The sequence below is a fragment of the Rhinatrema bivittatum genome, chromosome 1, assembly GCF_901001135.1.
Source record: "Rhinatrema bivittatum chromosome 1, aRhiBiv1.1, whole genome shotgun sequence".
Taxonomy (NCBI): domain Eukaryota; kingdom Metazoa; phylum Chordata; class Amphibia; order Gymnophiona; family Rhinatrematidae; genus Rhinatrema; species Rhinatrema bivittatum.
Window position 1 is genome coordinate 2,893,822 of NC_042615.1, and position 26,247 is coordinate 2,920,068.

The window sequence follows — 26,247 nt, forward strand, 5'->3', positions numbered from 1 at the left end:
TAAGTCATGTTTTGTGCCCATGAATCAGCTCTGAGAGAATCCCCTGCTGAGCACAGCTTTTCTGCTCAGTGCACTGTAGCTCCTGATGCATTCGCACACCATTAGCTGGGAGTTAAACATTTTGAAACCTGCGCATTAAGAAACTCTGCTCTCAATTTCAGCAAACAGTTGTAGACCACACCTTATTAGATCAGGCCCTTCAGGAAGAGCTTATTATACCTGAATAAAATGCTGTAAGCTGCCTTTGGTATTAATATCTGGAAAGAGAGGCAAAACGTCCAAATTCTAAATCCATGCACATGTAATGAAAGGTTTACTCCACAGAGCAGAGAGAATTCACATTACCTTTCCCCACCACAAACCCAGGTGCAATGTCCCCTCTACCCTCTCACTCTCCTTCTCCCCTCTCCTCCTCATCCTGGTGCAGGCTTATTTCCCCTCCTTTATTTATTCTCCCTCCTTCCTCCCTCACCCTCCTTCTCTTTCCATCAATCTCCCCCTATTACAGATCTCTTCATCCTCACCCACCTTCCCTACCCTGCTGCTTCCTCCCAGGTTCAGATCCTCCTTCTCTTTCTACATCTGCTGCTGCTTCTGTGTCCTGGGGCCCAATTGGGAGCAAAGGTTCTCCTCCTTTACTTCAGCCAACAGCACCTGAGAGACTCTGCCAGCTACAGAGCGTCAGGGCCTGAGAGACTCTGCCAGCTACAGTGCGTCAGGGCCCGGGAGACTCTGCCAGCTACAGTGCGTCAGGACCCGGGAGACTCTGCCAGCTACAGAGCGTCAGGGCCCGAGAGACTCTGCCAGCTACAGTGCGTCAGGGCCCGGGAGACTGTGCCAGCTACAGTGCCTCAGGACCCGGGAGACTCTGCCAGCTACAGTGCCTCAGGACCCGGGAGACTCTGCCAGCTACAGAGCCTCAGGGCCTGAGAGACTCTGCCAGCTACAGAGCCTCAGGGCCTGGGAGACTCTGCCAGCTACAGTGCCTCAGGGCCCGGGAGACTCTGCCAGCTACAGAGCGTCAGGGCCTGAGAGACTCTGCCAGCTACAGAGCCTCAGGACCCGGGAGACTCTGCCAGCTACAGAGCGTCAGGGCCTGAGAGACTCTGCCAGCTACAGTGCCTCAGGACCCGGGAGACTCTGCCAGCTACAGAGCGTCAGGGCCTGAGAGACTCTGCCAGCTACAGAGCCTCAGGGCCTGGGAGACTCTGCCAGCTACAGTGCGTCAGGGCCCGGGAGACTCTGCCAGCTACAGTGCGTCAGGACCCGGGAGACTCTGCCAGCTACAGAGCCTCAGGACCCGGGAGACTCTGCCAGCTACAGTGCGTCAGGGCCCGGGAGACTCTGCCAGCTACAGTGCCTCAGGACCCGGGAGACTCTGCCAGCTACAGAGCGTCAGGGCCTGAGAGACTCTGCCAGCTACAGAGCCTCAGGGCCTGGGAGACTCTGCCAGCTACAGAGCGTCAGGGCCTGGGAGACTCTGCCAGCTACAGAGCCTCAGGGCCTGGGAGACTCTGCCAGCTACAGTGCGTCAGGGCCCGGGAGACTCTGCCAGCTACAGTGCGTCAGGACCCGGGAGACTCTGCCAGCTACAGTGCCTCAGGACCCGGGAGACTCTGCCAGCTACAGAGCCTCAGGGCCTGGGAGACTCTGCCAGCTACAGAGCGTCAGGGCCTGGGAGACTCTGCCAGCTACAGAGCCTCAGGGCCTGGGAGACTCTGCCAGCTACAGAGCGTCAGGGCCCGGGAGACTGTGCCAGCTACAGTGTGTCAGGACCTGGGAGACTCTGCCAGCTACAGAGCCTCAGGGCCTGGGAGACTCTGCCAGCTACAGAGCGTCAGGGCCCGGGAGACTCTGCCAGCTACAGAGCCTCAGGGCCTGGGAGACTCTGCCAGCTACAGTGCGTCAGGACCCGGGAGACTCTGCCAGCTACAGAGCCTCAGGACCCGGGAGACTCTGCCAGCTACAGTGCGTCAGGGCCCGGGAGACTCTGCCAGCTACAGTGCCTCAGGACCCGGGAGACTCTGCCAGCTACAGAGCCTCAGGGCCTGGGAGACTCTGCCAGCTACAGAGCGTCAGGGCCTGGGAGACTCTGCCAGCTACAGAGCCTCAGGGCCTGGGAGACTCTGCCAGCTACAGTGCGTCAGGGCCCGGGAGACTCTGCCAGCTACAGTGCGTCAGGACCCGGGAGACTCTGCCAGCTACAGTGCCTCAGGACCCGGGAGACTCTGCCAGCTACAGAGCATCAGGGCCTGAGAGACTCTGCCAGCTACAGAGCCTCAGGGCCTGGGAGACTCTGCCAGCTACAGAGCGTCAGGGCCTGGGAGACTCTGCCAGCTACAGAGCCTCAGGGCCTGGGAGACTCTGCCAGCTACAGAGCGTCAGGGCCCGGGAGACTGTGCCAGCTACAGTGTGTCAGGACCTGGGAGACTCTGCCAGCTACAGAGCCTCAGGGCCTGGGAGACTCTGCCAGCTACAGAGCGTCAGGGCCCGGGAGACTCTGCCAGCTACAGAGCCTCAGGGCCTGGGAGACTCTGCCAGCTACAGTGCGTCAGGACCCGGGAGACTCTGCCAGCTACAGAGCCTCAGGGCCCGGGAGACTCTGCCAGCTACAGAGCCTCAGGGCCCGGGAGACTCTGCCAGCTACAGAGCGTCAGGGCCCGGGAGACTGTGCCAGCTACAGAGCGTCAGGGCCCGGGAGACTCTGCCAGCTACAGTGCCTCAGGGCCCGGGAGACTCTGCCAGCTACAGTGCCTCAGGGCCCGGGAGACTCTGCCAGCTACAGTGCGTCAGGACCCGGGAGACTCTGCCAGCTACAGAGCCTCAGGGCCCGGGAGACTCTGCCAGCTACAGTGCGTCAGGGCCCGGGAGACTCTGCCAGCTACAGTGCCTCAGGGCCCGGGAGACTCTGCCAGCTACAGTGCGTCAGGGCCCGGGAGACTCTGCCAGCTACAGAGCGTCAGGGCCCGGGAGACTCTGCCAGCTACAGTGCCTCAGGGCCCGGGAGACTCTGCCAGCTACAGTGCCTCAGGGCCCGGGAGACTGTGCCAGCTACAGAGCGTCAGGGCCCGGGAGACTCTGCCAGCTACAGTGCCTCAGGGCCCGGGAGACTCTGCCAGCTACAGAGCGTCAGGGCCCGGGAGACTGTGCCAGCTACAGTGCGTCAGGGCCCGGGAGACTCTGCCAGCTACAGAGCGTCAGGGCCCGGGAGACTCTGCCAGCTACAGTGCGTCAGGGCCCGGGAGACTCTGCCAGCTACAGAGCGTCAGGGCCCGGGAGACTCTGCCAGCTACAGTGCCTCAGGGCCCGGGAGACTCTGCCAGCTACAGAGCGTCAGGGCCCGGGAGACTGTGCCAGCTACAGAGCGTCAGGGCCCGGGAGACTGTGCCAGCTACAGTGCCTCAGGACCCGGGAGACTCTGCCAGCTACAGTGCCTCAGGACCCGGGAGACTCTGCCAGCTACGGCGCGTCAGGGCCTGGGACACTGTGCCAGCTACGGCGCCTCAGGACCTGGGAGACTCTGCCAGCTACAGAGCCTCAGGGCCCGGGAGACTCTGCCAGCTACAGAGCGTCAGGACCCGGGAGACTGTGCCAGCTACAGTGCGTCAGGACCCGGGAGACTCTGCCAGCTACAGAGCGTCAGGGCCCGGGAGACTCTGCCAGCTACAGTGCGTCAGGGCCCGGGAGACTCTGCCAGCTACGGTGCGTCAGGGCCCGGGAGACTCTGCCAGCTACGGTGCGTCAGGGCCCGAGAGACTCTGCCAGCTACAGAGCCTCAGGGCCCGGGAGACTCTGCCAGCTACAGTGCGTCAGGACCCGGGAGACTCTGCCAGCTACAGAGCGTCAGGGCCCGGGAGACTCTGCCAGCTACAGTGCGTCAGGACCCGGGAGACTCTGCCAGCTACAGAGCGTCAGGACCCGGGAGACTCTGCCAGCTACAGTGCGTCAGGACCCGGGAGACTCTGCCAGCTACAGAGCCTCAGGGCCCGGGAGACTCTGCCAGCTACAGAGCCTCAGGGCCCGAGAGACTGTGCCAGCTACAGTGCCTCAGGGCCCGGGAGACTCTGCCAGCTACAGAGCGTCAGGGCCCGGGAGACTGTGCCAGCTACGGCGCCTCAGGGCCCGGGAGACTGTGCCAGCTACGGCGCATCAGGGCCCGAGAGACTCTGCCAGCTACGGCGCCTCAGGGCCCGGGAGACTCTGCCAGCTACGGTGCCTCAGGACCCGGGAGACTCTGCCAGCTACGGTGCCTCAGGGCCCGGGAGACTCTGCCAGCTACAGTGCGTCAGGACCCGGGAGACTCTGCCAGCTACGGTGCCTCAGGGCCTGAGAGACTCTGCCAGCTACAGAGCGTCAGGACCCGGGAGACTCTGCCAGCTACGGTGCCTCAGGGCCTGAGAGACTCTGCCAGCTACAGTGCATCAGGACCTGGGAGACTCTGCCAGCTACGGTGCCTCAGGACCCGGGAGACTCTGCCAGCTACGGTGCCTCAGGGCCCGGGAGACTCTGCCAGCTACGGTGCATCAGGACCTGGGAGACTCTGCCACTGTTTCTGCTCCTGACGCCTCTTACTCCTAAGCCGATTGTGTTAAGTGACCCACATGTAGAGACCGCTTGGGATAGCCACGATATGGAGGGACGTCTGCTATTCCTGTCAGGGGCTGAGTTTAGTACCCCGGTCTGTATAAAGTGTGGTGCAGCTCTGTGTGGTGAATGAGCTCTGTGAGGAGTGCAAGCCTCCTCCGTGGTTTTTTTTCTTTCCTTCAGACTTTGGCAAATCCCACGACCTGGTAGGCACAGAAGCGGAGGGGGCCTATCCCTTTTCTGTGCTCCACATGGCTGGAAGCTGACAGGAGATCCATCCTTTTGAAGTATTTGGTCTTCCTTGCTTCCCTGCCTCTGGCTCAGGGCAGGTCGGAGTAGGGCAGACCTGTGGCCCCCATCTCTCAGTCCGGGAGATGGGGGCCGCAGGTGCCTGTGCCCAGAAGAGCCTTGTTCTTTTGATATTTCAGAGATCGTTGTTTGCCACCCTTCCTGTTCAGCAGTGGGGAGGGAGAGGTTTGTTTTGTGCTGTGCTTTTGTTGGGATTTCTTTATGAAAGACCTGATTTGCCCGAGTGGAGAATGTGGAGAGCTGTGCATTGAGGGACCCCCAGCCCAGAGCCTGTGCCCTGGGGAGGAAAGGAGACAGAGCATGGACCTTGCACTACTGCAGGACAGGGACTCATTCCTTACTGGGCGCCCTCCCTACCCACTGCCGATGGGCTTCCACCCAGAGAGCGTGCGTTAAAGTCTCAGCCCATGGAGAGGAGAGGTCTCTGTTGCCGGGTCAGAACCATGGGAGGGTTTGCCTCAGTAAACCTTGCTTTTGGAGCTCCACACCCAAGGGTTCAGTGTGGTTATTTGCCCAGGGATAGTGAATTCCCAAGGTGACTACGAGTACTCGGAGAGGAGATTTCCCCCTGCACCCCGGGCCCTGAAGGTCCTCCCCTCTTCCCTCGTTTTGGACCTGGGGCTGATACATTTTGTGACTGTGGGCATGGACTTAGCTCCAGGACCGAGTGTGACCCCTGGCTTCTAGAATGCTACCCACGTAACGCTCTGTCCGCAGGGAAGTTATGGGCTAAGTTCCTGTGAATGTGCAGCAGGGGAACGCTTGCACAGGCCCAAACGCTGTTCCAGCTGTGATAATACTCAGCCTGCTCATATCACAATACCCTCTACTGGAGGATTCATCAAATTATAATCCTCCTGTCAGTGGGAGGAGGAAAGGTGAGCGTGTGCAGGGGGTGTGAGAGGGGAGTAGCTGGGGGAAGGTCAACCTGTGGTCCACAAAGGCTAGCAGGGGCCTCCTTTCTGGGGCAATCTACAGTGGTGACCTGCACAGGCCGGGAAATTGAAGCAGTAGCTTTGACCAGTGTGGGCTGGGAGGGCAGCAATTAGAGAAAGAAGGATGCGGACAGCCTGGGGAGGGACGGGAAACCGATAGGTATAGAGGGGAGGGGACAGAGTGCTGGGAACAGGCTTGGGGGGGGAGGGGAGGCAGCAAGAGTGATGGGTATGGACTGGGGGTTTGTGAACATTTTGGAAGTTAAAAAGGAGTCGGTATATTCAAAGAGGTTGGGAATCCCTGGGTTAGAGAGGATGAGCTGGGGGATCGAGAGAGGTGAGAGGTTGGGGAGAGGTTAGGGTTGCAAATGTTGAGAGTGGATGCCAAATGCTTTCCACATCTATGCTAGTATGGCATTGCGTGTGTGTATGGATAGTGCATGTGTGTATATGGATAGGGCATGGGTATGTATGTATGGTGCATGTGTGTGTATATGGATAGTGCATGTGTGTGTGTGTATGGATAGTGCATGTGTGTGTGTGTATGGATGGTGCATGTGTGTGTATGGATGGTGCATGTGTGTGTATATGGATGTGTATGTATGGATGGTGCATGTGTGTGTGTGTATGGATGGTGCATGTATGTGTGTGTGTATGGATGGTGTGTGTGTATGGATAGTGCGTGTGTGTGTGTATATGGATGGTGCATGTATGTGTGTGTATATGGATAGGGCATGTGTGTGTGTCGATGGTGCGTGTGTGTATATGGATGGTGCATGTGTGTATATGGATGGTGTGTGTGTATATGGATGGTGTGTGTGTATATGGATGGTGTGTGTGTATATGGATGGTGCATGTGTATGTATGGATGGTGCATGTATGTGTGTGTGTGTATGGATGGTGCATGTGTATGTATGGATGGTGCATGTATGTGTGTATATGGATGGTGCATGTGTGTGTGTATATGGTTGGTGCATGTGTGTGTATGGATGGTGCGTGTGTATGGATAGTGCGTGCGTGTGTGTGTGTATATGGATGGTGCATGTGTGTATATGGATGGTGCATGTGTGTGCGTGTGTATGGATGGTGCATGTGTGTGCGTGTTTATGGATGGTTCATGCGTGTGTGTATGGATGGTTAGTGCGTGTGTGTGTGTATATGGATGGTTAGTGCGTGTGTGTGTGTATATGGATGGTGTGTGTGTGTGTGTGTGTATATGGATGGTGCATGCGTGTGTATATGGATGGTGCATGTATGTGTGTGTGTGTGTATACGGATGGTGCGTGTGTGTGTGTATATATGGATGGTGCGTGTGTGTGTGTGTATATGTGGGTATGGATGGTGCATGTGTGTATGGATGGTGCGTGTGTGTGTGTATACGGATGGTGCGTGTGTGCGTACATGGCTGTACGGTTTCTCACTATGTTACTGCTTTCACAGAATTAAGAACTGAAGGATTGAATCTGCTGCCTCTGACCCCAGCTTCTCTTATCATAAGCTGCTGGAGGCTCTTGTCCCAGAAGGAAGAGAAACACCACCTGGAAAAGACATTAAGCATCTTTTAAAAGTCTAAATTACACAGAACTGGGAGATAAATGGTGAAAAGATGAATTCCTCACTCCAGGTCTTGGCAAAATCATTTTATTAGGTGAGATAGGAATTTACTTCCAGCACAAGCCTTTGGAATACAAAACACTTCTGTAGTGCGTGCAGTGAACAAAGAGCTGAGTGAAGCGAAACTTTCCCAGGGTTTCCCTTTTACTGATCACAAAATTCAGTCCTGGCAATCTGAGCCCTGACTGCTTACAACCCCAAATCCCAGGTGTGGGAGTTGAGCAATGAGCTGCAGGAGAAGCAAGAAACAGGGTACCTAACCTATGAGGTAGAGCAACCCTACCGGGGAGAGGATTCATCCGGCAGATGAAGTGAGCATCTTCAGTGAAGGGAAGTCACTCATGCAGCACACAGTCAAAGTTATGTCACTACAAATGATGTGAAGATATGCAGGAAGAGTGCTCACACTAACACATGCACCGCCAGGTTTGAGGTGCGAGAAACTGAAGTCCCTTTCAGCAGGTGACAGTCTATGCTATTGTACAGAAACTCTTATTTTATCTTATCAAAGCAACAAATAAGCCAAAGCAAGTGCCATCACAAAGCCATCTGGTCTCTGCCTATTCTCTCTCACCCAACTTTCTATCTCTTTCTCCTCCTCTCTCTCTCCTCTGTCTCTCTCTCCCTTATCTCTATCTGTCTCTCTGCCTTTCTCTCCCCATCTGTCTCTCTCTCTCCCTCTCTATCTCTCTCTCCCTTATCTCCATCTGTCTCCCCTTTCTGTCTCTTTCTCTGCCTCTCTCTTCCCTGTCTGTCAGTCTCATTGTCTCTGTCTCTTCCGTCTCTCTGCTTCACCCTCCACCTCTCCTTTGTAAATGTGTCTGTGTCTGTCTCTCTCTGTCTCACAGATCATGCACAGAATTATATTTAGCGCAATTCTTGCGGCTTTCCATGGGGTTGACTCATTGTACAGAGATTAGGGCAGGGCTGGTAATTATTGCACAGAAGTGCGTGCCAGCGTCTGCTTTGCTATAAGTGTGTCCGCAAGCCCAGCCCTGAAGGATAGAGAAGCCTGCAAGTGCACCGCCTCTCTCTGGCTTCGGCAGTGAGTGCATTTTTGTGTGCACAGCTTTAGTTGTGATTTCTCAGGAGTAAAACTGTCAGCACAAACCAGGATGGTCAAGGCATGTGCTACTACTCCCCGGGCAGAGGGGGGCGCTAGCTTAACTCAGGTTTCCCTAGCACTGGAAGTTTGGCGCCAGCTCAGAGGTGCGGTACGGATTCTGGGGCTGAGCCTGGCGTCCTGTACTCGGGATTCATTCGCATTAAAGAGGATTTATGAGCACAGAGCCTGCTTTGAGCACAGCTGGTGGTTTCTGGCACATAACATTTTCTGGGCAGAAACCATGGTTTATGCTCATAAATCAAGTCCGATGCGTGCTAGGCATGGGTCTGTGCGCTCTCTTCTGAACTCCCGATGTATTAGCATAGCAGCAGCTTACTGTATTGGGAGTTAATTCCTTTTTAGTGCATGCTGGAGCTGAGCACGCATCAATTACAGGGAGGCCTGGGCTGTGCATCTCCTGGAAACCCTTCTGATCATCGCTGACAAATTAGGAAGCATTGCTGCTGGTTTGTCTCTTAGGGCTGGATTCACAGGTTTTGCCCTCTAGAGAAAGGATGGAAAAATGTTGATGTAAATCAGGCCCTTAGTATATATTAAATGTTACTGTGTAGCTTTCAGATAGTTCACTTTTTTCCCCAAAGCAGGGCTAAATATAAGGATTAGGTGAAAACCCACAGACCTTTGCAGAATTTTATCAGTGAAATGTTGTCCTTTCTTGAAGTTGCAAGAAATTAAAATTTTCAGTAAGAGATGTGCATTGCATAATTGTACAAGCAAAGTACCTTGTAGGTTTTTGGCACTTTTAAAGTGCTCGACTTTGCCAGAAATTCAATGGGGCGTTAATGTGCCATGCTTCTTACAATCCTGGGTGCAGGACACTGGAAACGGGCAGACGTGTGGCCCTTCGCTGCTGTCCTTTTCTTTATTTGCATTAGCCTAAGACAGCGGGACATGTACTGTTGCACGCTCCCTGCATGCTGTCAGGGAGGGGACGGATCAGCAGGCACATTCATTTACAGGATGTGTTGCACCCCACATCCCTCTACCTCACACCAGGCCCAGGGTCTCCGAGGAAGCCCAGGATAAAGACACCCTCTTCTTCACCCTTCCACTGGGAAAAGGAAGCCTGTATCCTGGGATGGGGAAGCACTGCCTTCCAGCAGGGAGACATTCATCACTTTTATTGCCACTGGAATCTTGAATTCACTTTCAGCTGTGAGATTGTGAACAGAGTACAGGAGCCAGACTGACGGGGTCTGAGCTACAGATGGGAAGACTGCATGCCACTCCTGGCTCTGGCTCCCTCTCCTGGGGCTGGGAATGCCTCAGAGATTAGGAGTCCTGGGCCCCAATCCTGGCTCTGGCTCCTTCTCCTGGGGCTGGGAATGCCTCAGAGGTTAGGAGTCCTGGGCTCCACTCCTGGCTCTGGCTCCCTCTCCTGGGGCTGGGAATGCCTCAGAGGTTAGGAGTCCTGGGCTCCACTCCTGGCTCTGGCTCCCTCTCCTGGGGCTGGGAATGCCTTAGAGGTTAGGAGTCCTGGGCCCCAATCCTGGCTCTGGCTCCTTCTCCTGGGGCTGGGAATGCCTCAGAGGTTAGGAGTCCTGGGCTCCACTCCTGGCTCTGGCTCCCTCTCCTGGGGCTGGGAATGCCTCAGAGGTTAGGAGTCCTGGGCCCCAATCCTGGCTCTGGCTCCCTCTCCTGGGGCTGGGAATGCCTCAGAGTTTAGGAGTCCTGGGCCCCAATCCTGGCTCTGGCTCCTTCTCCTGGGGCTGGGAATGCCTCAGAGGTTAGGAGTCCTGGGCTCCACTCCTGGCTCTGGCTCCCTCTCCTGGGGCTGGGAATGCCTCAGAGGTTAGGAGTCCTGGGCCCCAATCCTGGCTCTGGCTCCCTCTCCTTGGGCTGGGAATGCCTCAGAGGTTAGGAGACCTGGGCCCCAATCCTGGCTCTGGCTCCTTCTCTTTGGGATGGGAATGCTACAGAGTGTAGGAGACCTGGGCTCCATTCCTGGCTCTGGCTCCCTCTCCTGGGGCTGGGAATGCCTCAGAGGTTAGGAGTCCTGGGCCCCAATCCTGGCTCTGGCTCCCTCTCCTTGGGCTGGGAATGCCTCAGAGGTTAGGAGTCCTGGGCCCCAATCCTGGCTCTGGCTCCCTCTCCTTGGGCTGGGAATGCTACAGAGGTTAGGAGACCTGGGCTCCATTCCTGGCTCTGGCTCCTTCTCATTGGGCTGGGAATGCTACAGAGGTTAGGAGACCTGGGCTCCATTCCTGGCTCTGGCTCCTTCTCATTGGGCTGGGAATGCTACAGAGGTTAGGAGACCTGGGCTCCATTCCTGGCTCTAGCTCCCTCTCCTTGGGCTGGGAATGTTACAGAGGTTAGGAGACCTGGGCTCCATTCCTGGCTCTGGCTCCTTCTCCTTGGGCTGGGAATGCTACAGAGGTTAGGAGACCTGGGCTCCATTCCTGGCTCTGGCTCCTTCTCCTTGGGCTGGGAATGTTACAGAGGTTATGAGACCTGGGCTCCATTCCTGGCTCTGGCTCCTTCTCCTTGGGCTGGGAATGCTACAGAGGTTAGGAGACCTGGGCTCCATTCCTGGCTCTGGCTCCTTCTCCTTGGGCTGGGAATGCTACAGAGGTTAGGAGACCTGGGCTCCATTCCTGGCTCTGGCTCCTTCTCCTTGGGCTGGGAATGCTACAGAGGTTAGGAGACCTGGGCTCCATTCCTGGCTCTGGCTCCTTCTCCTTGGGCTGGGAATGCTACAGAGGTTAGGAGACCTGGGCTCCATTCCTGGCTCTGGCTCCTTCTCCTTGGGCTGGGAATGCTACAGAGGTTAGGAGACCTGGGCTCCACTCCTGGCTCTGGCTCCTTCTCCTTGGGCTGGGAATGTTACAGAGGTTAGGAGACCTGGGCTCCATTCCTGGCTCTGGCTCCTTCTCCTTGGGCTGGGAATGCTAGAGAGGTTAGGAGACCTGGGCTCCATTCCTGGCTCTGGCTCCTTCTCCTTGGGCTGGGAATGTTACAGAGGTTAGGAGACCTGGGCTCCATTCCTGGCTCTGGCTCCTTCTCCTTGGGCTGGGAATGTTACAGAGGTTAGGAGACCTGGGCTCCATTCCTGGCTCTGGCTCCTTCTCCTTGGGCTGGGAATGTTACAGAGGTTAGGAGACCTGGGCTCCATTCCTGGCTCTGGCTCCTTCTCCTTGGGCTGGGAATGCTAGAGAGGTTAGGAGACCTGGGCTCCATTCCTGGCTCTGGCTCCTTCTCATTGGGCTGGGAATGCTACAGAGGTTAGGAGACCTGGGCTCCATTCCTGGCTCTGGCTCCTTCTCCTTGGGCTGGGAATGTTACAGAGGTTAGGAGACCTGGGCTCCATTCCTGGCTCTGGCTCCTTCTCCTTGGGCTGGGAATGCTAGAGAGGTTAGGAGACCTGGGCTCCATTCCTGGCTCTGGCTCCTTCTCATTGGGCTGGGAATGCTACAGAGGTTAGGAGACCTGGGCTCCATTCCTGGCTCTGGCTCCTTCTCCTTGGGCTGGGAATGCTACAGAGGTTAGGAGACCTGGGCTCCATTCCTGGCTCTGGCTCCTTCTCCTTGGGCTGGGAATGCTACAGAGGTTAGGAGACCTGGGCTCCATTCCTGGCTCTGGCTCCTTCTCATTGGGCTGGGAATGCTACAGAGGTGAGGAGACCTGGGATTTTTGACGCACCTCATGCTCTAGATGGATGTATGGATGGAAAGGAGTAAGACAGAAGTTCATGCGTGATATCTTCCTGATAAAAGCCATATAAGAAGGTATGAGGAGGGAGACCTTGCAAGCAGGACAGTAGCTGGACAAAATGGTGTCCCCCTTCCCTTCCAGACTCGCAGACAGACTTCAAAAGGGTGACTGGTGCTCCCCTTGACCTGGTGCCCATGGTGGTCGCCCCTTTTACCACCCTTTTAAAAGGCCCTGCCTGCACGGTTCTCTGATGAGTCTGCTGAGGAGAATGGCGAGGTCAGGGTCTATGGCTCAGGCTATAGTGCTGTGTACTATGGTAACGGGGGATTCAGATTCGCTTGGTGATAGTCATGCCAGGGTGGGTCACAGAGGCAATATGCTCAGGGCATGGGTAGAAAGATGGCTGCTGGTATCATGGCAGCCTTTGCTTCAACCTATGGACATGGATTCATTCTGAAGTCCTCATCCTTAGCTCCATCCAAATCCAAACACATTTGTCGTCTTTTCAAGCTATACTGGAAAAACGGCTGATTTCTCTTTTAAAGCATTAAGCCTATAAAACATTCTGAAAAGTCAGCATTTGTATTTACTCTCACATCCACCCCAGAGCACTTCTCCCACCTCTGCTGCTAGGCCAAGCGCCGTGGAAGCTGAGGCAGATGGCACATTGCTTTCTGCTCTGCTTAGCGCCTCCAGGCCCTAGGGTAGGGGTTGTAGTTTGAATCAGGCAGGGATGACAGAAAACACTCAGATCTGGTCTCCAGGCGAGCCATGCCGGGATAGGTGAGAGTGTGCTGGCTGTGGTATGGATGCCTCCATGGAAGTGTGGCACTGGGGGCAGACACGCTGCTTCTTGGAGGTGACATGAACCCAGGCTGCTGTCTTGCAGCTAGGCCTACACTGGAGAATGTGCCAGGAGTCACGTAAGAGACCCGCTGCTTCCAGCTTTCCGGAGGCTCAGGCAGAGCTTTGCGCCGTGCTGCGGATACCACATTGGCAGCGATGGATTCCTGGATGTTTCTGGGAGCAAAAGCATCATCCACAAGACCAAGTGGAGACCTTCCTGCTGCCTCCCATGGAGAGAGCCTCCGGCCAGCAGGGTCCGAAGCATGGGTAGAGTATCCGGGAGAAGGCTGGAATAGCACAGGTGAGGTCAAAGACATTGTGTGCTGTAGGTATCCCGGTGCTGATCGGCGACCAGGAAGTGAAAGTGATAGATCCTAGAAATAAAGAGAGCATTGATCACTTTTTATACGTCATCAAAAGCAGTACAAAAGAAAAGGAATTAGGAAAGATATGGTGGAATACACTGTGGAGAGCGAGGCTCTTTCCATAGGAGGAACTGTGGTAGCTGCAAGATTACATAGAAACATAGAAATGACGGCAGAAGAAGACCAAACGGCCCATCCAGTCTGCCCAGCAAGCTTCGCACTTTTTTTTTTCTCATACTTATCTGTTTCTCTTGGCTCTTAGTAACCCTTTGGTTCTATTTCCCTTCCACCCCCACCATTAATGCAAAGAGCAGTGTTGAAGCTGCATCTAAGTGAAATATCTAGCTTAATTAGTTAGGGGTAGTAACCGCCGCAATAAGCAAGCTACACCCATGCTTATTTGTTTACCCAGACTATGTAATTCAGTCCTTGTTGGTTGTTGTCTGTTTATAGATCCACTTTTCTTCATCCCCCTGCCGTTGAAGCAGAGAGCTATGCTAGATATGTCTTCCTCCCCTGCCGTTGAAGCAGAGAGCTCCCCTGTTTAACACACTACACTGGGATGAAGAAAGGAGTGTCCCAGCATGGTGTTAGGGTGTTAGCCTGGAGAAAGATTTGTAGTTCAACACCATGCTGGGAGCCTGCAGAAAAGAGTGTGCGCAAACAGCATGCAGACATCCTGGAGAAAGGAGTGTCCCCTAACACCATGCTGGGTCCCTGGAGAAAGGAGAGTCCCCTAACACCATGCTGGGTCCCTGGAGAAGGAAAGTCCCCTAACACCATGCTGGGAACATGGAGACAGGAGAGTCCCCTAACACCATGCTGGGTCCCTGGAGAAGGAAAGTCCCCTAACACCATGCTGGGAACATGGAGACAGGAGAGTCCCCTAACACCATGCTGGGATGCTGGAGAAAGGAGAGTCCCCTAACACCATGCTGGGATGCTGGAGACAGGAGAGTCCCCTAACAGCATGCTGGGAACATGGAGACAGGAGAGTCCCCTAACACCATGCTGGGAACATGGAGAAAGGAGAGTCCCCTAACACCATGCTGGGATGCTGGAGAAAGGAGAGTCCCCTAACACCATGCTGGGATGCTGGAGAAAGGAGAGTCCCCTAACACCATGCTGGGATGCTGGAGAAAGGAGAGTCCCCTAACACCATGCTGGGAACATGGAGACAGGAAAGTCCCCTAACACCGTGCTGGGAACCTGGAGACAGGAGAGTCCCCTAACACCATGCTGGGAACCTGAAGAAAGGAGAGTCCCCTAACACCATGCTGGGAACATGGAGACAGGAAAGTCCCCTAACACCATGCTGGGAACCTGGAGACAGGAGAGTCCCCTAACACCATGCTGGGAACCTGGAGACAGGAGAGTCCCCTAACACCGTGCTGGGAACATGGAGACAGGAAAGTCCCCTAACACCATGCTGGGAACCTGGAGACAGGAGAGTCCCCTAACACCATGCTGGGAACCTGGAGACAGGAGAGTCCCCTAACACCATGCTGGGAACATGGAGACAGGAAAGTCCCCTAACACTGTGCTGGGAACCTGGAGACAGGAGAGTCCCCTAACACCATGCTGGGAACATGGAGACAGGAGAGTTTCCTAACACCATGCTGGGAACATGGAGACAGGAAAGTCCCATAACACCATGCTGGGAACCTGGAGACAGGAGAGTCCCCTAACACCATGCTGGGAACATGGAGACAGGAAAGTCCCCTAACACCGTGCTGGGAACCTGGAGACAGGAGAGTCCCTAACACCATGCTGGGAACATGGAGACAGGAGAGTTTCCTAACACCATGCTGGGAACATGGAGACAGGAAAGTCCCCTAACACCATGCTGGGAACCTGGAGACAGGAAAGTCCCCTAACACCATGCTGGGAACCTGGAGACAGGAGAGTCCCCTAACACCATGCTGGGAACATGGAGACAGGAGAGTTTCCTAACACCATGCTGGGAACATGGAGACAGGAAAGTCCCATAACACCATGCTGGGAACCTGGAGACAGGAGAGTCCCCTAACACCATGCTGGGAACATGGAGACAGGAAAGTCCCCTAACACCGTGCTGGGAACCTGGAGACAGGAGAGTCCCTAACACCATGCTGGGAACATGGAGACAGGAGAGTTTCCTAACACCATGCTGGGAACATGGAGACAGGAAAGTCCCCTAACACCATGCTGGGAACCTGGAGACAGGAAAGTCCCCTAACACCGTGCTGGGAACCTGGAGACAGGAGAGTCCCCTAACACCATGCTGGGATGCTGGAGAAAGGAGAGTCCCCTAACACCATGCTGGGATGCTGGAGAAAGGAGAGTCCCCTAACACCATGCTGGGAACATGGAGACAGGAGAGTTTCCTAACACCTTGGTGGGACCCTGGAGAAAGGAGAGTCCCCTAACGCCTAACGAGCGAGCAATATATAAGGAATGACATAAAGAGTTTTCCTAATATAATTACAATTTGTATTTACTGTTGTGTTAAACTAGAAAAGTATCAATATGATCTAAATTATACAGTAGCTACCTTGATAGACTAGAGTATGTATAACTATGAACTAGAACAGTGCTTCTCAACCTTTTTTCTGTCGGGACACACCTGACAGATGGTTCTCACATGCGTGACACACTGTACACGTGACCATCATAGGGCTAAATGTAAAAGTACAGTTTGCATCCACGGGAACCCCCCTGACCCACAATAATGGATGTAAAGCAGAATTATGACATTCCCTGTACAACTCACCCTGCAAAAAAGATATTCTGGTTCTGGTGTCATCTCAGTAACAGCAACTCAAATTCCTTCTACTTCCAGGCTCAATAGCCCTACTTATGAAAAGACAGCAGCTTACCACCAATGCATGTCCTCTTGAGAAAACACAACAAATAAGACTGATACAAACGCTTTCATGCTAGTAAAATATCTCATCTCGGTATCAGACACAGAACCGACCTAACATACTCCCAGGATCTGTAGTAATGCACATAAACTAATCCGCACACAGATACACCTGTATTATGGAATACACTCAAACAGTAACAACCCTATCTATGAAAAGGCAACACTACAAATATTAAATCAGGTCCTAAACACCAATACACCTCTTATTAGGAAAACAGGACTAGCCAAACTGCTATAGATCCCCACACAGAAATAATTGTAAAACTATACTAATAAGCAGAATAAATGTTTCTAAACAGCTATGAACAGAATAACATCCAACAATTAAAAACTCATAAAAATTATTTAAAATTCTCCAAACACCAATAAAATATTTCAAAACAGCAGACATATCACATAATGTTCAGTAATTATAATGGCAGTCAATCAAGAAAAATAAACTTAAAAAGCCACCTTTACTAACCCCCTCCAGCTGCTCTCCTACTCCTCTTCCATGCAGGCCAGTAGCACACACCAGAAGCAGCAGTAGTGGCTGAAGCTCTGTACTCTTGGTCCTCTTCCTTAGGGCCTTCACCCAGTCTCTCTGTCTTTCACACACACACATACCAGTTACACCCCCATGACCAGTTTCTGTCTTTCACACACCAATCATCTCCCGACCAGTCTCTCTCTTACATACACACCAGTCACCTTCCTGATCAGTCTCTCTCTCTCTCATGCACACACACACACACACAGGCTTCCCACTCCCATGTTCTATCTTACATATACAGGCTTCTCACTCCCATACTGTGTCTCACACACACACAGGTTTCTCGCTCCTATGCTAGCTCTTGCCACATGCACAGGCTTCTCATTCCCACAATCACTTTCTCTCTCATACACACACAAACCAGTCACACCCCCATGACCAGTTTCTGTCTCTCACACATTAATCATCTCCTGACCAATCTTTCTCTTACACACACACCAGTCACCTTCCCAATCAGTCTCTCTCTCTCATGCACACACACACACACAGGCTTCCCACTTCCATGTTCTATCTTACATATATTTATTTATGTATTTTAAATGTTTTGTATACCGTCGTTCGTTCGTACACCATCACAACGGTTTACAGAGTGGCACATATCTTAAATGTTCAGCTTGGGAAATGTTATCTTACAAAGTGCCATTGTAGTTTCGGTTACATGTTTCAATAATACAATCTATATGAAATGTGACATGGTCTTATCCATATGTATGATTAATAGGCTTCTCACTCCCATGCTGTGTCTCACACACACCCAGGTTTCTTACTCCTATGCTAGCTCTCGCTACATGCGCAGGCTTCTCATTCCCACAATCACTTTCTCTCTCACACACACACATACCAGTCACACCTCCATGACCAGTTTCTGTCTTTCACACACCAATCATCTCCCGACCAGTCTCTCTCTTACACTCACACCAGCCACCTTCCCGATCAGTCTCTCTCTTTCATGCACACACACAGGCTTCCCACTCCCATGTTCTATCTGACATATACAGGCTTCTCACTCCCATGCTGTGTTTCACACACAACCAGGTTTCTCACTCCTATGCTAGCTCTCTCCAATTGCACAGGATTCTCATTCCCATAATCATTTTCTCTCTCACACACACACATACCAGTCACACTCGCATACCAGTTTCTGTCGCTTACACACCAATCATCTTCTGACCAATCTATCTCTTACACACACCAGTCACCTTCCTGAACAGTCTCTCTCTCTCTCACACACACACAGGCTTCCCACTTCCATGTTCTATCTTACATATACAGGCTCCTCACTCCCATTCTATGACTCACACACACCCACATACCCAAGTTTCTCACTCCCTTGCTCACTTTCTTTACATGCACAGGCTTCTCATTCCCATAATCACTTTGTTTCACACACACACACACCAGTCTCTCTCTCATGTACACACACACACAGGTTTCCCACTCCCATGTTCTATCTGACACATACAGGCTTCTCACTCCCATGCTGTCTCTCACACATACCCATGTTTCTCACTCCTATGCTAGCTCTCTCCACATGCACAGGCTTCTCATTCCCACAATCAATTTCTGTCTCTCACACACACACTCCAGTCCTCTCCCTGACCAGTCACTTCCATTGTCTCTCCTATATACACACATCACCTCTCTGACCAGTTTCTCTCAATCATACACATGCTGTCTCTCACACACTTACATAGATGATCTCAATCAAATGCTCTCACTTACACACAGGCTCTCAGTCACAGTTACACATGCACACTCTCAATCACACATACATTCTCTCACTTACACACAGGCTCTCACTCACAGTTACACATGCACACTCTCAATCACACATACATTCTCTCACTTACAGACAGGCTGGCTGGCTTTCTCTCTCTCTCTTCCTGCTCCCCCCCCCCCCCAGCACAAATGGTAGCTGCAGCAGCCTCCTCCTCCAACCCTCGCAGGCCAAGGAAGAAGAATCCTATTGGCCATGGGAGGCTAATTCTGCTGTCTCCCGTGTCGATTTCTGGCTGCTTCTGATTTTGCTTCGGGTCCACGCTACTGCTCGGGGCCGCCGTTGTCGACTCTACTTTTTCGTGCAGCATGGCTCTTTCTTCTTCCCGCGCAACCCACTGCACATCACTTCCTGTTCCGGGCCAGGGGGTCAGGTGCGGGAAGAAGAAAAGGCCCAACCGCAGTTGCCAGCCTCCACTAACACTGCTGCCGTTCCCATCCAGGCTTGAACGTGCTGATAGCCCGGGCGGCAACAGCAGCAGTGGAAGATCGTCCCTCTCTCGCTCGGTGAAGGAAGAGGGGGGAAGAGCAGCGGGAGACCGGTAGCACTCGACACACCAGTTGAGAAGCGCTGAACTAGAATATGTACTGGCTGTGGTGTTGAATTAGAAGTTGAACGTGGACACAAAGTATATGATCAGAGACCATGAATATGAATACTGTTACTGTAAACCGTTGTGATCTTCTTTTGGACAACGGTATATAAAACATAAATAAATAAATAAATAAATAAATACATCAGATTTAGAACTCTGACAAGTCCTGTCTCTGTCTCTTGAGGTGTGCACATCAATAAAGGTAATTACCTACTGCAGAGAACTTGTATGTGACATTTATCCCATCTAAGTGAGGAGACGGACCAAAGACCTATTTATATTTGGAGATATCCACACTGGGAGCCTGGAGAAAGGAGTGTCCCCTAACACCATGCTAGGACCCTGGATCAGTACTGGGTCACAGGGATGTGACCCCCCTGACATAAAGCTAGGACCCTGGATCAGTGCTGGGTCACAGGGATGTGACACCTAGACATAAAGCTAGGACCCTGGATCAGTGCTGGGTCACAGGGATGTGACCCCCCTGACATAAAGCTAGGACCCTGGATCAGTGCTGGGTCACAGGGATGTGACCCCCCTGACATAAAGCTAGGACCCTGGATCAGTGCTGGGTCACAGGGATGTGACCCCCCTTACATAAAGCTAGGACCCTGGATCAGTGCTGGGTCACAGGGATGTGACACCCAGACATAAAGCTAGGAGCCTGGATCAGGGCTGGGTCACAGGGATGTGACACCCAGACATAAAGCTAGGACCCTGGATCAGTGCTGGGTCACAGGGATGTGACCCCCCTGACATAAAGCTAGGACCCTGGATCAGTGCTGGGTCACAGGGATGTGACCCCCCTTACATAAAGCTAGGACCCTGGATCAGTGCTGGGTCACAGGGATGTGACCCCCCCTGACATAAAGCTAGGACCCTGGATCAGTGCTGGGTCACAGGGATGTGACACCCAGACATAAAGCTAGGACCCTGGATCAGTGCTGGGTCACAGGGATGTGACCCCCCTGACATAAAGCTAGGACCCTGGATCAGTGCTGGGTCACAGGGATGTGACCCCCCCTGACATAAAGCTAGGACCCTGGATCAGTGCTGGGTCACAGGGATGTGACCCCCCTTACATAAAGCTAGGACCCTGGATCAGTGCTAGGTCACAGGGATGTGAACCCCCTTACATAAAGCTAGGACCCTGGATCAGTGCTGGGTCACAGGGATGTGACACCCAGACATAAAGCTAGGACCCTGGATCAGTGCTGGGTCACAGGGATGTGACCCCCCTGACATAAAGCTAGGACCCTGGATCAGTGCTGGGTCACAGGGATGTGACCCCCCTTACATAAAGCTAGGACCCTGGATCAGTGCTGGGTCACAGGGATGTGACCCCCCTGACATAAAGCTAGGACCCTGGATCAGTGCTGGGTCACAGGGATGTGACCACCCCCTGACATAAAGCTAGGACCCTGGATCAGTGCTGGGTCACAGGGATGTGACCCCCCTGACATAAAGCTAGGACCCTGGATCAGTGCTGGGTCACAGGGATGTGACCCCCCCTGACATAAAGCTAGGACCCTGGATCAGTGCTGGGTCACAGGGATGTGACCCCCCCTGACATAAAGCTAGGACCCTGGATCAGTGCTGGGTCACAGGGATGTGACCCCCCTGACATAAAGCTAGGACCCTGGATCAGTGCTGGGTCACAGGGATGTGACCCCCCTGACATAAAGCTAGGAGCCTGGATCAGTGCTGGGTCACAGGGATGTGACCCCCCTGACATAAAGCTAGGACCCTGGATCAGTGCTGGGTCACAGGGATGTGACCCCCCTTACATAAAGCTAGGACCCTGGATCAGTGCTGGGTCACAGGGATGTGACCCCCCTGACATAAAGCTAGGACCCTGGATCAGTGCTGGGTCACAGGGATGTGACCCCCCTGACATAAAGCTAGGACCCTGGATCAGTGCTGGGTCACAGGGATGTGACCCCCTTGACATAAAGCTAGGACCCTGGATCAGTGCTGGGCCACAGGGATGTGACCCCCCTGACATAAAGCTAAGACCCTGGGTCAGTGCTGGGTCACAGGGATGTGACCCCCCTGACATAAAGCTAGGACCCTGGATCAGTGCTGGGTCAGAGGGAGCAGCAGTCCCTAACACCATGTTAGGACCCTGGGTCAGTGCTGGGTCAGAGGAATGTGACCCCCTGACATAAAGCTGGGACCTTGGGTCAGTGCTGGGTCAGAGGGATGTGACCCCCGGACAAAAAGCTAGGACCCTTTGTCAGTGCTGGGTCAGAGGAATGTGATCCCCTGACATAAAGCTAGGACCCTGGATCAGTGCTGGGTCACAGGGATGTGACCCCCCTGACATAAAGCTAGGACCCTGGATCAGTGCTGGGCCACAGGGATGTGACCCCCCTGACATAAAGCTAGGACCCTGGGTCAGTGCTGGGTCACAGGGATGTGACCCCCCTGACATAAAGCTAGGACACTGGATCAGTGCTGGGTCAGAGGGATGTGACCCCCCTGACATAAAGCTGGGACCCTGGGTCAGTGCTGGGCCACAGGGATGTGACCCCCCCTGACATAAAGCTAGGACCCTGGGTCAGTGCTGGGTCACAGGGATGTGACCCCCCTGACATAAAGCTAGGACACTGGATCAGTGCTGGGTCAGAGGGAGCAGCAGTCCCTAACACCATGTTAGGACCCTGGGTCAGTGCTGGGTCAGAGGAATGTGACCCCCTGACATAAAGCTGGAACTCTGGGTCAGTGCTGGGTCAGAGAGATGTGACCACCTGACAAAGCTAGGACCCTGGGTCAGTGCTGGGTCAGAGGGAACAGCAGTCCCTAACACCATGCTGGAACACTGGGTCAGTGCTGGGTCAGAGGGATGTGACCCCCCCCTGACATAAAGCTAGGACCCTGGATCAGTGCTGGGTCACAGGGATGTGACCCCCCCTGACATAAAGCTAGGACCCTGGATCAGTGCTGGGTCACAGGGATGTGACCCCCCCTGACATAAAGCTAGGACCCTGGATCAGTGCTGGGTCACAGGGATGTGACCCCCCCTGACATAAAGCTAGGACCCTGGATCAGTGCTGGGTCACAGGGATGTGACCCCCCTGACATAAAGCTAGGACCCTGGATCAGTGCTGGGTCACAGGGATGTGACCCCCCTGACATAAAGCTAGGAGCCTGGATCAGTGCTGGGTCACAGGGATGTGACCCCCCTGACATAAAGCTAGGAGCCTGGATCAGTGCTGGGTCACAGGGATGTGACCCCCCTTACATAAAGCTAGGACCCTGGATCAGTGCTGGGTCACAGGGATGTGACCCCCCTGACATAAAGCTAGGACCCTGGATCAGTGCTGGGTCACAGGGATGTGACCCCCCTGACATAAAGCTAGGACCCTGGATCAGTGCTGGGTCACAGGGATGTGACCCCCTTGACATAAAGCTAGGACCCTGGATCAGTGCTGGGCCACAGGGATGTGACCCCCCTGACATAAAGCTAAGACCCTGGGTCAGTGCTGGGTCACAGGGATGTGACCCCCCTGACATAAAGCTAGGACCCTGGATCAGTGCTGGGTCAGAGGGAGCAGCAGTCCCTAACACCATGTTAAGACCCTGGGTCAGTGCTGGGTCAGAGGAATGTGACCCCCGGACAAAAAGCTAGGACCCTTTGTCAGTGCTGGGTCAGAGGAATGTGATCCCCTGACATAAAGCTAGGACCCTGGATCAGTGCTGGGTCACAGGGATGTGACCCCCCTGACATAAAGCTAGGACCCTGGATCAGTGCTGGGCCACAGGGATGTGACCCCCCTGACATAAAGCTAGGACCCTGGGTCAGTGCTGGGTCACAGGGATGTGACCCCCTTGACATAAAGCTAGGACACTGGATCAATGCTGGGTCAGAGGGATGTGACCCCCCTGACATAAAGCTGGGACCCTGGGTCAGTGCTGGGCCACAGGGATGTGACCCCCCCTGACATAAAGCTAGGACCCTGGGTCAGTGCTGGGTCACAGGGATGTGACCCCCCTGACATAAAGCTAGGACACTGGATCAGTGCTGGGTCAGAGGGAGCAGCAGTCCCTAACACCATGTTAGGACCCTGGGTCAGTGCTGGGTCAGAGGAATGTGACCCCCTGACATAAAGCTGGAACTCTGGGTCAGTGCTGGGTCAGAGAGATGTGACCACCTGACAAAGCTAGGACCCTGGGTCAGTGCTGGGTCAGAGGGAACAGCAGTCCCTAACACCATGCTGGAACACTGGGTCAGTGCTGGGTCAGAGGGATGTGACCCCCCTGACATAAAGCTAGGACCCTGGGTCAGTGCTGGGTCAGAGGGATGTGACCCCCGGACAAAAAGCTAGGACCCTGGGTCAGTGCTGGGTCAGAGGAATGTGATCCCCTGACATAAAGCTAGGACCCTGGGTCAGTGTTGGGTCAGAGGGAACAGCAGTCCCTAACACCATGCTGCGACATTGGGTCAGAGGGAAGAATAACCTCTGTCGCCATGCTGGGTGAATGGATCAGTGGTGGGTCAGAAGCAGGAGGGCCTGGCTTAGGTCTTCCCAGCCATGACCCCTGGCAGCTCAGTTGCTTTTTTTGCGGTTTGGATATTTTTTTGTTTCGGGGGTTTTTATCTTGTGTAACTTTTTTTCAGTTTGGCAGATGAACCCAACTGAAAAAAATAAAGAAGCCAAATCTAGAGAACCCCTCCCCCCAAAAAAATGAAAAACCACTGGCATGGTTTTGCCGCCCCCGAAATTTTGGTTTGCCTAATGGAAGCACCAACCCTGTCTCCTGGACATAGATCCCTGCCGACATCTCCACAGTGTGAGAGGATAAAGCATCACCTGGAGGGCACGTCCTAGCCACAGGATCACTTCCTGCCATTCAGAGGTGACCTTGATCCTCCAAAACTTATGCCCTCCCGGATGGCTTTTTTAGCAATACTATTGCACGTGGATTCAAAGGACAGGATAATGAATTCATTTTGGTGATAATTTGAATAATCACATCCTTTGTTATGGGAGAGAATTGGTCCCATTTTATCCCGTCAGCACATTCATTCATATCTGGAGTAAATTTACTACCTACAGCTGCTGCTTTCTTAGAAAAAGAACATAAGAAAATGCCATACTGGGTCAGACCAAGGGTCCATCAAGCCCAGCATCCTGTTTCCAACAGAGGCCAATCCAGGCCATAAGAACCTGGCAAGTACCCAAAAACTAAGTCTATTCCATGTAACCATTGCTAATGGCAGTGGCTATTCTCTAAGTGAACTTAATAGCAGGTAATGGACTTCTCCTCCAAGAACTTATCCAATCCTTTTTTAAACACAGCTATACTAACTGCACTAACCACATCCTCTGGCAACAAATTCCAGAGTTTAATTGTGCGTTGAGTGAAAAAGAACTTTCTCCGATTAGTTTTAAATGTGCCCCATGCTAACTTCATGGAGTGCCCCCTAGTCTTTCTATTATCCGAAAGAGTAAATAACCGATTCACATCTACCCGTTCTAGACCTCTCATGATTTTAACACCTCTATCATATCCCCCCTCAGTCGTCTCTTCTCCAAGCTGAAAAGTCCTAACCTCTTTAGTCTTTCCTCATAGGGGAGTTGTTCCATCCCCTTATCATTTTGGTAGCCTTTCTCTGTACCTTCTCCGCAACTCAGGTAGTGAGAGGCAGGCGAGGGACAGGCCGCAATGGTTTGGTTATTTTAAGGGAACATAACTTACCAGATAAATTCCTTTTTGAATATATCTGGTTAAGTCCAAAGTTATAAGGCTAACTATAGTCAAATAACTTAATACATATCCAGCTATGGTTAGTCGGATAACTTTAAGCAAGTATATTCAGGGGGAGGTTTATCCTGCTGAATATCCCGCTACCTGTACCCGGATAACTTGTCCACTAAACGTACTACTGAATATGAGCTCCAAAATGTCTACCCCGCCAATGCACAGATCTCAGTGGGTTACATAACAGTACAATATTGAGAAGTAACATTTAAACATACATACAAGGTACAGTGGCTTTCTCTTAACCACGTGTATCACAGTGGGCAAGCATGGAAGTGACCCAAAGTGCAAATTAGACTGGAAATGCAGAAGGAAACAGATGTGATTTTGGAAGATTTCTGAAGGTCAATAGATCATTTTCTGCCTTAAGGACATCCATAGTTGATATCCTGCAGCACTAAACATATGGTGACGACTCGGATCTTTTTAAAATCAGGGACAGTCAGCAGACCTTTTGGGGTGGATCGTAAGGAACGGGTGGGGCAGTAGATGACAGGTTTGGTGCAAGGCCTATAATAGATTTAAATAATAATGTCAGGATTTTAAATCTAATGCTGTTATGAACCCTCCTGTAGCGGTGCTACGGGAGGCTCCTTACCTCTTCCTGGAGGCCACTCCGAAGCCGGGGTCTCGCCTACTAACTATCCAGGATTTGTTCCAGGGCCTGGAAGGTCTCAATGTTCTTGGGGCCTGCCTGAGGTTGCTTGTGTCTGCATGGACTTCCTGGTTTGGGCCACGCCCTTCTCCTAGGGGCCGGCCCGCAGCACTCCTCCTTAGTTATAGGGCCAGCTAGGTGTGGGCCTTCCAAACTCCTCCCAGGGAGTCGCCTGTTTGCAGCCCTATAAAAGGACCAACTTTCAGTCAGCCTTGCCTTGCATCGGAGTTACCTTCGTCTCTGGAAGCTCCTGCTGTCCAGCGCGCCGACAGGCCCGTGTCTCCTTCGTGGAGCTCCTTGTCTCGTCTGTGTCTAGAACCATGTCTTCATTTCCTGAGGTCCCCGTCCAGGTGTCCTGGTGTCTGATCTTCCTGATGTCTGTTCCTGCCATGTTCCAGCTCTCCTAGTCCTCCAGGTGACCACCATGAGGGTAAATCCATTCCGTCTGGTTCCTGTTCCGGTCACTGGAGCCTCTGCCAGCTGGATTCCTTTCCTGCGCTTGTCCCGCTCTCCGCTTGGTCCGTGATCAGTCTCCTTGGGCTGTGTAGGGTGCGCAGTGAGACAGGGTGGTCCGCAACCAGCCC

General features: G+C 53.2%; 1 protein-coding gene across 3 annotated transcripts in view; it reads right to left on the reverse strand.

Annotated features, from left to right (window-relative positions):
* Window positions 1-7,453: 7,453 nt before the first annotated feature.
* The window catches only part of SYNPO2 (synaptopodin 2), a 456,083-nt gene continuing 437,289 nt past the window's right edge, over window positions 7,454-26,247 (reverse strand). For all 3 annotated transcript variants that reach the window (XM_029609362.1, XM_029610896.1, XM_029610213.1), the window contains one exon: window positions 7,454-13,439. In XM_029609362.1, the coding sequence (XP_029465222.1) occupies window positions 12,903-13,439 (537 nt within the window). In that variant the 3' untranslated portion in view covers window positions 7,454-12,902. The remainder of the gene's footprint in view (window positions 13,440-26,247) is intronic.